General features: G+C 34.2%; 1 protein-coding gene across 1 annotated transcript in view; it reads right to left on the bottom strand.

Moving 5' to 3' along the window:
* LOC123537966 (peroxidasin homolog pxn-2-like) overlaps positions 1 to 7,646 on the bottom strand; it is a 30,936-nt gene extending 23,290 nt beyond the window's left edge. The window contains exons 1-6 of the mRNA XM_053529666.1: positions 7,641 to 7,646; positions 6,710 to 6,854; positions 2,962 to 3,085; positions 2,205 to 2,407; positions 1,822 to 2,007; positions 1,452 to 1,488 (exon numbers count right to left, since the gene is read on the bottom strand). Coding sequence (XP_053385641.1) covers positions 1,452 to 1,488; positions 1,822 to 2,007; positions 2,205 to 2,407; positions 2,962 to 3,085; positions 6,710 to 6,854; positions 7,641 to 7,646 — 701 coding nt within the window. The remainder of the gene's footprint in view (positions 1 to 1,451; positions 1,489 to 1,821; positions 2,008 to 2,204; positions 2,408 to 2,961; positions 3,086 to 6,709; positions 6,855 to 7,640) is intronic.
* Between the last annotated feature and the right edge of the window lie 3,340 nt (positions 7,647 to 10,986).

Genomic DNA, 10,986 nt, shown 5'->3' on the forward strand with positions numbered 1-10,986 from the left:
TATGTTGGTTTACTCTTGGTGCGACTGAAGTGAGCAGAATCTGTCTTAAAACAATTCAATTTTTAAGTTGGTCAAATCTGTTATCCGATGGCTTGCTACAGTCTGACATATTGCCATTTCAAAAAGGCGAGTATTAATATCATCGGTGCGCCCGTTGACAATTCGTGTTTTGTTAGACGAAATTGTACCGAATACATGTTGATCTATGCATTTAAATAGTATCTTATGTTGTACATTTGCTGAAGGAAGATTATCCGTGAGGGAATACTATTTAGAAAACACACATGTCTTTGATTCTCATGGCAGGTCACATTGCAAACAATATTGAATGAAAGTTAACTGAATATTCTTTTGTTTTGTTCACTCTCGTATTGCAAAGCATGTTTAATTATATTTTGTTCTTAATATAACGATGAACTGTACATGTTCAAGTTATATCAATAAATTACTGTCCTGTTCTGTTCTGTTCATGAATCATCTTACTAAATTAGTGCGCTAATTAGTGTTAATTTGCAGTAGCAACACCTGAGGAAATCCGTATCACTGCTGATTATCGATTTTCTATAAATAGCCTAATTAACATGTGGTCATATTTTCGAGTGTTTGAAACGACAACGAGACAATACTGTCTTAAATTCGGTAACATTCTTAGATCACTAGGGTTGCATTCATATAATATCTTATAATTTGATAGCTATGATTTACGAACATTTAAGTTTATTCTGATATACTTGAAAATTGTTACAACTTGCTGGAAAAGCTATGGTAGGTACAAACTGGTATTGTCTATGGACCGGAAATGTTCGGAAACTTTTCCCTTGAAATTCCGTTTCTATTTTTAGCCGTGGATTATCTGTAGATGTATATAATCTATAGATTATTGCTATTAGAAGTCATCGTTCTTTATCAAATACAGTCTTATATTTCGGGAGTTATACATGTGACAATGCGGTTAGGAAACATGTTTGAATTGTCAGTCTGGATTCCCGGCTAGGTTTCTACCTTTTCTACGTTATAAGCTACGTGACCTCTAGGGCAGTACTAAGCAAATCAATATCATCGCTCAGTTCAGGTGACATGAGGTCAACGTTTATTCACGTGATCATAAATTTGCATATTTGTATTCATACACGTGGTTGTTTTAATTAAAACTTTGACTTCTGTTTGTATTGATTTTAGTTGCCGAATTTACATTAAAAATGGTATTAAGGCATATATTGTAGCATTGCATATTCTGCACGTTGTGTAGATAATCGGCCCTGGAAAAGCCTGGAACTATTTTTGGTTGTGCTGTTAGGATGGTCTTAAGAACTGACACGAATTCTCAAACAGGGTATTCTTTTTAACACTGGTGGCAGCAGCCACCAAAAACTGAACTATTTATTGTTTGTTCATGGTGTAATAGGGCTAAGAAAACAACAACGCCTATAGCGAAAAAGATATATACTTACTCTGCTTGAGATACCTCGTCACAGCAATCCCCGACAGCTGCAAGTAATGATGTATTTTTTTATAACGTTTATCGATTAATATCTGCAGGACTCTAAAATAACACCATGTCATGCGTACTATGAATATTCTACATGATTGCTTCATAGTGTCGGTTTTTATATTAAGCATGATCAAACAATTAATACTTTAGTATTGTTAGCTGCTAGGGTTTTTTTTTCAGAACAATGTCATATGGAAAAGCCTACCATGATAATCACGTTTTTTAATTTTTTTTTGTATTAATTATTTTCACGAAAATAGGATTGGAACCGTAAATAAACTAAAAATCGGTTGTGACAAATGTAACAATAATAAAAACTATATAAATACCGTCCTGTTCCGGGGTAAGCGTGAAATCATGATCAAGAAATTGTCCGTATCCCATTGCAAAAAGCTTCAGCTTTTCACTTAATTCTATACCTCCATCCGTCCTGTGTATTACGTTACTCACAGTTCTTGCATTCGGGAGTGATTCACCGCGCAAACCTAACGTTCTAGGTGTTCCAACACTGTCATCTTAATAGGAAACAACAGAAAAATCTCCGCATTAATTTTGTTCAGTCATTCATTTTCAGTAATTATAGATAAAAGGCAGGTGGCTAACAGATATGAAGTCTGCGTATCGATGACGTCTTCAAACAATAGGGAATATTTGGATCTCACTTTATTTAGCTCAGGAAAGAAAACAGATTAATGATTACATTAAAACGTACCATAATCGTTCCCCACTATCCGCGCATGCGCTCTCCCGGCCATTCCCCACTCGGTATGATTCATGTTATTACAAGAGCCATCAGCTCTTCTATATATACTGGTGAAATTACAATCAGTTGGAGCGTTGATGATACAGGTTTCTCCATTTTCACGGGTGAAGATCTCGTGTACCTCACTTACTTCGCTTAAACTGTATTTTCCGCTGCAAAAACAACGTAAAGATTTAAACTATATTTATGTTACTGCAAGAATAACAAGGCATTTACAGCAGACATTTTCCACAACATATATTTTAATAACATCTCACAGTCGTAAATAAACACATAGTCTAAAATGAAATAAAATGCAATTGTCCATTTGCTTGTTTTTTGAGATATTTGTCCATGTTTAAAGACATTTAATATTACACGCTAACTTTAAGACATTTTTTTTAAATATTATGATTTGCATTGAGAATGTAACTACTGATAGTGACATTTAGGAGACAGGTATTTAGATGTGCACTACCTATTTAAGAGCGTTTTAGTAATATTTAGGTTAGACTGCAAGTTCTACAAATTAACATAAATCAGCAAAAGATGTATAATCACAAAATAAAAATACAATAAATGTATATTTTTATTACATACGAGCGTTTTCAATAATGTCCCAGTTTTAACTAATTGCCTAATTTTTCAACATAAGCAAGCATTTACGATAAGTTTATGACTTTAAGCACTTAAAGTTCTATAAAGATTACTAAATCTTTTCACTTACTCTTGCATGAGAAATCTGGTTGCTAGTAGAGCATCATTTACTCTGCGGTCCATCTTGGCGTTACTATGCAAACGTTTACCATGAGCCAGACACAAAGGGCACTTTATTGTAGTTCTTGTATCAACTTAAAGATAAAAAAAATACTAACAATGATTTTTAACATTGTACTAATTAGTCAGTCATATTTAACTGATGGATAAAACGTTCAATAATGGAATGTTATAGCCGACGGGTTACTTTTAATACCCATTAAGGTGGAATGCGCCCCAAATTATTTTGCTGAATATTGTCCTGAAATTTATACTGTACAAAATTCAGGATATATGCGATTGAGTTCCGGTTTTAGTTTGTCACCATATTGTTCTTGTTATTTGCTATTGTGTCACAAACATGGCCCCTGACGTCAGTTTTTGTGCAACGCCCAGCTCCGAGTGTTTTCGGCATTTTTCCTTTCCTGCGCTCTGAATGTCATATAAATGAAAAATACAAAATAATGTTCATTTTGCATACAGAAAATGCAACTAAATGGTACAAAATTCAGCGAAATAAGATATACACTTAGGACGTCAGAGACGATATTATGACGTCAGAACGGAAAAACTCGCATCAAGTTTTGCTATAAATTTTGCCTTAAAATCCAGTTTATAAAAAATCGGCTCGTTAAAAAACGTACAATTCTGGTATGTTGTTTCGCAATGTGTGTACGTCTAGTAGACATATAAGTACTTAGGGGTCACCGACTTCATTTTTTCACAATATAATATAACTTTACCCCTACCCCCACATAGTTTGAGGCTATATGACGTTAGAGTTAAAAAGAATGTGCTTTCAGCTTACACAACTCACGTTCCTGTTAAAAAACGAGATGTATTTATTATTAAAAATTTCACGATACATTCGATCTGAACGGCAGGTTCTGACTTCCACGCACGTTACCACGGGTTCAAAATTACCTCAGACCATTTTTAAATTCAATGTAATATAGTGTTACCGTATTAGCTTTTATTCTTATAATATCTTTTGCAACGACTTTCACGAAATTTAATTGTTTTCTCTTGTGGCATATTTTCGGGAGTAATTTGTCTTTTTATTTAAGATACTTTTAAAGATTTTTATTCGACACTTTCTACAAAATATATCGAATGCAAGTGTAATTCTTGCCTCTAATTATACCTCTTTTCGGAACATGTCCGTTATCACCTGAATGTTTCAATTTATTACATTAGGAAAGGAAAAATGCCGAAAGCACTCGGTTCCGGGCGTTGCACGAAAAGTGACGTCAGGGGCCATGTTCCGGACATAATAGCAAAAACCACGAACAATATGGCGACAAAGTAAAACCGGAGCTCAATCGCATATATCTTGAATTTTGTACAGTAAAAATTTCAGGACGAAATTCGGCAAAAAAAATTGGGGCGCATTCCACCTTAATTATACGAAAGACAAAAAAGGGGGTAGAATAAAGCCAAAGTGATGCTGGAAGAAAGAGAAAGAGCAAAGATGAAGATTCAATAAGGATAACTATTTTCCGAAAACGCAGCTCCAAAATCTACAGCAATAAAGCTTGTTAATCTGGTATAGAAACCACCAGCTATGTTCAAGGGGTTGGCAGGGGTTATCGAATTGACAATGTCGGGTTTTAAAAACAAAATACATTTGTAATTGTTGACGAGAGAATATCACATTTCGCATGCTTTTTGTTAAGAAACAACTGCAAAATAGAGGATGTTCTGATGACTTTCAAGTGTGCTTTATTATTTTACTTTTTTTAACCCTTCATTAAGTTACGATGGAACCGGACACGTCAACATTTTTCCATATTAACGTCTGAATTACATCTCAGGGACGTGGCGTTATGTTAATGTGTGTCGTTGCGTTATAATGTTGTGTAAACGCCAGTATTATCAAATGTATTCAGACAACTGGACCTGATTTATGATATCTATGCAATATTATTATGTGAGCCGCGCCATGAGAAAAGCAACATAGTGGCTTTGCGACCAGCATGGATCCAGACCAGCCTGCGCATCCGCGCAGTCTGGGCAGGATCCATGCTGTTCGCTTTCAAAGCCTATTGCAGTTAGAGAAACCGCTAGCGAACAGCGTGGATCCTGAACAGACTGGACTGGGTCCATGCTGGTCGCAAACGCACTATGTTGCTTTTCCCATAGATAGTTACGTATGTAATATAAAAGATCACTAGCTTTGCATCAAAATATATGTGTTCGTTATTTAGCGGAATGATGCTGCGCTCCTTAAATAATAAATAAATAAAACATTATTTCCGTTCCATATTGAAACAACGCTAATAACCTATAAGTACTGCACTTTTACGTCGTCACGTTTCCTTCTTAAAACCAACTTAACAAAATTGAAATAAATCTCTTTTTAAAATGTCGAGACCCTCAAAATATTTATTTTATATATTAATCAGTTTGTGCATTTAAGTGGAACGGTGTCACGAATTAACCCATTTAACCAATAATCAAGATAAAATTTTCTTTTTTCCGACAAGAGCGGGTATCATTATACTAGCTGTCACATCCTTGGTCACCTGAATGAATAGTATTTTATTTTCTAATTATACTTGATAAAAATAATTTTCCCAAATAACATGAAACTGTTCGTGACATTGCCAAGTTTCTGTGTGATTCAGTTAATGATGTATTAATTTATTATAAAGTTTATTAGTTTATTTAAGTCTCATTCATATATAAAACAAACATTGACATTTACAATAGAAAAACATTAAGACAACATATACATGACCAATCTATAAAGATTTACAGGAGACTAGAACATACAAATTGTATGACTTTGCATGTGGTTTCGAAACAATATACATGCGTAAACTGCATAAAAGAAATCAATCTATCCTTTAGCATTGTGGCAAAATTTCAGAAATATGGTGTCTCCTAAAACATTATAATTAGACAGCCTGTTGGGAATGTTTAGAATTAGCTAAAACATTTACCAAGTAAAACAGGCAACCTAAAACTTTGCTGTCTTGGTCATACTTGATAAAATTAGAAATTTAATTTTAAATGTTGCGATTGGTATTGAATATGTGTATATGTAAAATATTCAAAGTCTCTTAGTACATAACTCTGTATGAAGTGGCAGCGCTCATTGCGTCTTTTACATATAATATATATGCTGATGAGGCAATAAATAAATAAATAAATAAATAAATAAAATATATAGAGACTTTTTTACGAATTAAATCACCACCACAATATAACAGACCAATAACGGCAAAGCGCCTGGTGGTACATACGAGCGCTGACATTCCGCAGCAATTAAGCCAATTAACCCAATAGGACTAGTTTCGATGCTGCTTTATACACATAACCGAATAGTACTTCATATTCGCACTGTTACAACATTTGCATATATATTCAAATCTCAAGACTTTGTAACTTGTTTGGGACCAGAGAAGCTATCTCTCTCTCTCTTTCCCTCCCCCTCTCCCTCTCTCTCTCTCTCTCTCACTCTCAATTATTACACGGTCTATTATGGTGGTGATTAGTTCGTATAAATTATCTCGAAATCTGTTGTAATACGTACATATATCTATATGATCTTTGTAATGTATAAGTAAGTCTGGAAGACCTTTTTGTGTTATTACTATAAAAAAAAATATTATACATTTTTGTGTAATATACTATAGTATCAATCTGCCATTTCTATAGTGAATAACATTGTTTGATATAAGCAAAACCAGTTCCAGATTAAAACATCCACTTACGTTCTCTTTCTAGTAGATCTAGACCATCTTTTATCCTGTTGATCCTTCTGGCTTTGAACAGAGCATCTTTAACCTCTCCCTCGCTTGGTGTAGCCGAGCAACAATAACCAACCATAAAAAGGGCACAAATTGTCGGTAAGAGAACCTAATAAATTATAAGAAGACACGTTCATTTTTCAGTGTAGCATCTACAGCCATTCACTAAACTGTAAGCTATATATTGCGTTAAGAAGTGTGTGATAGATATAACAAAAGCATTTTCTTTTTTAATGTATTTTAATACAATTTGACAGTTTTGGAGACTTTATGAAATGATGGATGCATTTTATAATTCTATTATATAAAATACCAGGTATTTAGATATATATAACAAGTTTGATTTAATATTTATATGTTATTAGCTTTGTATCGGGAAATATGCACGAGTTCTTCAGCGGAAATATTGCGCGACTTTAGGAGCGCAATATTCTTCCGCTGAAGAACGAGTGCATATTTCCCGATGTAAAGATAATATTAACATTTTTATTACATACGCATCTACACGTATAAATATTATGTAAATATCATAAATATGTTCAATAGCCTGAATAGGATTGACAATACTGAACTAAATAGAAAAAATAGTGCAACAACATACACTGAATTACGACACGCACCCGATATGAAATACAGGTGTCAGTGTATGGAAAAATATTGACGTTTCCGGTACCAGTGTAACTTAACGGTGAATAGAAACGAGTATGTAATAACAATTATTACACGGTTTTTGCGACGATGTCCTATGGGATAGCGTTGAACATGATTAGAATTATGTACTATTTAATTTTTATTGTATCAAAATTTATCTCAAAGTTTTAGCAGTTGGGCTCTGATAAAGCATTTATTCGCATAAAAAGGGAATAATTAAAAATAAGCAAGAAATAGCACTTACCTGCATATTAGAATATACACAAGCGAAAATACTCAGAAAACCTCCAAAATGGATAGCGACTGGTCCGCAAGTTATTTTTTAAACAATTGCATGCGTCATTCCTTATGACGCTTTATAGCTCATGTGTGAAAGGTTATCAGAAAATTACGATCGAATCAGTCAGCCTCGGTTTTGGTAGGATCTTTATTTTATTTTTTAAGTCGTCCATGTCGTGACAATTAAAAAATCACACAAGTAAAACAGCTATTATAGCAATTACAAAGGGCACAAGTTCAACAACCAACCATATTTTAACAAAGTAAAGTACTGAAACAGTTGTTATGACTATTAAAGAAGACCCTTTGAAATGCGTCATTATTTTACAACAATTGAAATGTCGTGAGTTTCGAAAGGAACAAAAATATTACATATTATTTAAAACATGAATATTAGTTCTTGTGCGTTTATATGAATATAAGCCAAATTTAGACAATAGCAAATCCACGAAGCGTACCGCAGTTCCTCTCTCAGTTCGTCGCAGAGAATATTGCTTTACCCAGGTATCGAACTTAAAACCCGCGACCTGTATATCTGCGCCTTTCCTAATGAGCTTAGCGGAAGGGTTGTTACTCATGGAAAGTACCTATATATTGTTGCATTCATGTAGAGGCAACCATGTCACTATCGATGGCGATTCTTCCCCTTCTCTTGAAATCCAGTTTCTTTTGGATGTTACATAGAAACTATGTTTTCCTTGCTATTTCTCTTTTGCGTGAAATGCTTTCTCTACTATCCGGTATTTTGCTGACATTCTTTACAGGATTTTAACCGCCGTGCATTACAACATCAGTCCCCGAGATGACCATGGTAAGTTATAGAGATGAAAGAAGTTTGAAATATGGCAGGATTAGATGAAATCAAAACCGCATCAAAGCAATCTAAGACATCCTTGTGCAAGACCTTTTCTGAGTCAAAAGCGAGATAATATCTCTTGTTTTCATGTTTTGGCCCAGAGCTAGAGCTAGAGTTACCATGCTGACGACACGAGCGAGTATGTCAACAACTATTTTATTCTATCTTACAAGCTCTCTCCGATGCATACTAGGTACATTATCTGATCAGCTCGGTTAAGGGAAGAAGCTTTAGCTGGGACATACACTAAAAAGAAGTGGTGAAGCAAACAAAGCAGTGAAAGTGTGGTCATCATGAGTGTTGCCTTTCAGCTAGCAGCACAGTTTTTGAAATCGATACATCGCGCTTTTATTCTTTTAAGAAACACGATTTTCTCCTCGCTATAATTTGGTATAATTGTAGAGTCGCGTTAAGTGACGAATATGAAATCCAAACACATGCCTTAAATAGTTTCAAATGCATCAGAATGAATGGGATAGCTCTAAGTATATCTTTTAAGTCGGCCATCGGTGTGGCTCACAGTGTACGACATAAACATGACGGTTGTGAAGAGAATGATATATATTATACGAAATTTGAACAATTGGTGACGGTGGAAACACTGAATTCAAAATCTATGATACAGAGATAATTATTTGACATACCTTACAGGAAAATTTTACAAAAATGACATCAGATAAAAAAAAAATGATCGCGAAGAGACCGACATCCGATATATAACATTCGAATATTGTTTTGTCAAAAGAAAATATGAATATTTTTGAATGGCTCGTACGTCGAATGCCGTTCACTGTGCGACATTCAAATATTGATGAAATAGTATTATGTACTGTAATTTGTCGTATGCCGTTTGTTTAACCAACTTAATTGAGTGAAGTTCTTAAAATTTGTCACATCTATACAGGTAGTTTAATCTTGATTAAGACAGAATAAAACTATATGTTAATATTAATAACATTATCGTTTAAGAACATGTACCAAGTGGACCAAACGAGGTGGCGGAATGAAACGTAATGTCATGGAAGGCGCCAAACTAAATGGTATGAGACCTTAAAAATCAAGATTTAATTAAGGATAGCTTTACTAGCTAATAATCTGTATTTGATTGAAATCCATGACTTTTTTAACTCAATTATTAGCTCACAATAACCACATTTGATGAAAAGTCCTATATTTTTAACTCTCATCGTAGACGTATCTTAGCAAAAAGTTTAATAAAAATAAATAACCGTGACTTTCTGAAACTGGTACAGACATTATCCATACGCCAACTGCAATCTTTATGGTTTACAAGCTTAAATTATGTGTCATTTACGTACTAGTATATCAAAATAACCGAGCACTGAAGTCATTATTTCATTATATATCAGTCACAGCGTAATAAAACACACGATATACTTAAATGTATTCACTTGTATAAACACCTTTTGATAAATGTTCTTTTTGTACTTTTATTGAAACAAAATAAAGATGGGTGATAATGAAACTGGTGGTTTACGACCAACAGACGTTTAAATGTTTTCAATTTGTGGCTGGAGCGGCCCCTCAAATGTCTAAACATTAGTAAGAGTCTACCTTGCACGAATGCTTCAGACCATGTTTGGAGGAAACCTTTCTAGTTCTGCATGAGAATAGGTCTCTTTAAATTTATCTTTAGGGTTTTGGTCCATGGGGCCAATATGACCATACGAACAACTGGGAGAGACGACCTAACAAAAATGCTTCCGACGAAGTTTCTAGTAAATTGTTCATAAGGACCTCATTTAATTTCTTTCCATATTTTGGAAGAAGTACTTACAAGAATGCTGCAAACCAAAATCTATTAAGATCGGTCCAGTGGTTATGAAAATCAGTTGTTTAGAAGTATATACATACAAGGTTTATAAAAGATCCAGTAATTGGTTCTTAATATCTTTTATCTATCATTACCTCTGACGACCATAGTATGGAGCAAAGCAAAACCATCTTCCTAACAAGAACGCTTTAGACCAAGTTTTGTGAATATTCAACTGTTTCATGAGAAAAAGACATTTATATGTTTTCCTTTTTCAGCTCTGGTGGCATTTACAGGAGGCCAAACCATTTGAATACACCCGAAAGAAAAAACTACAAAATACTACAGAACACGTTTTGTGATGATCCATGATTGGTTAATGAAAAGAAGACGTTTTAAGCGTTTTTGTTTTAAGTTCATGTGCTTTCGTAAAAGGCATCAAACTAAGCCATGAATATCTTAAGGGAAAACATTGCATTAACGTAACAAATGAAATGCATTCGGTGTGTCCTACGAGATTTACGCCCTCACGTATATCAGAAACAAGACAAAAATTACAGGTACGTTGGTCATGGGTTTCATTTTTTATTTCTCCTGTTATATGAAGAGGCATTGCACAACGCCAAGCCTCAGTATGAATTAAGTTATGTCAATGTTACTCTAAGCCTAACAAGCCAATTT

Source organism: Mercenaria mercenaria, chromosome 18 (genome assembly GCF_021730395.1).
Source record: "Mercenaria mercenaria strain notata chromosome 18, MADL_Memer_1, whole genome shotgun sequence".
NCBI lineage: Eukaryota > Metazoa > Mollusca > Bivalvia > Venerida > Veneridae > Mercenaria > Mercenaria mercenaria.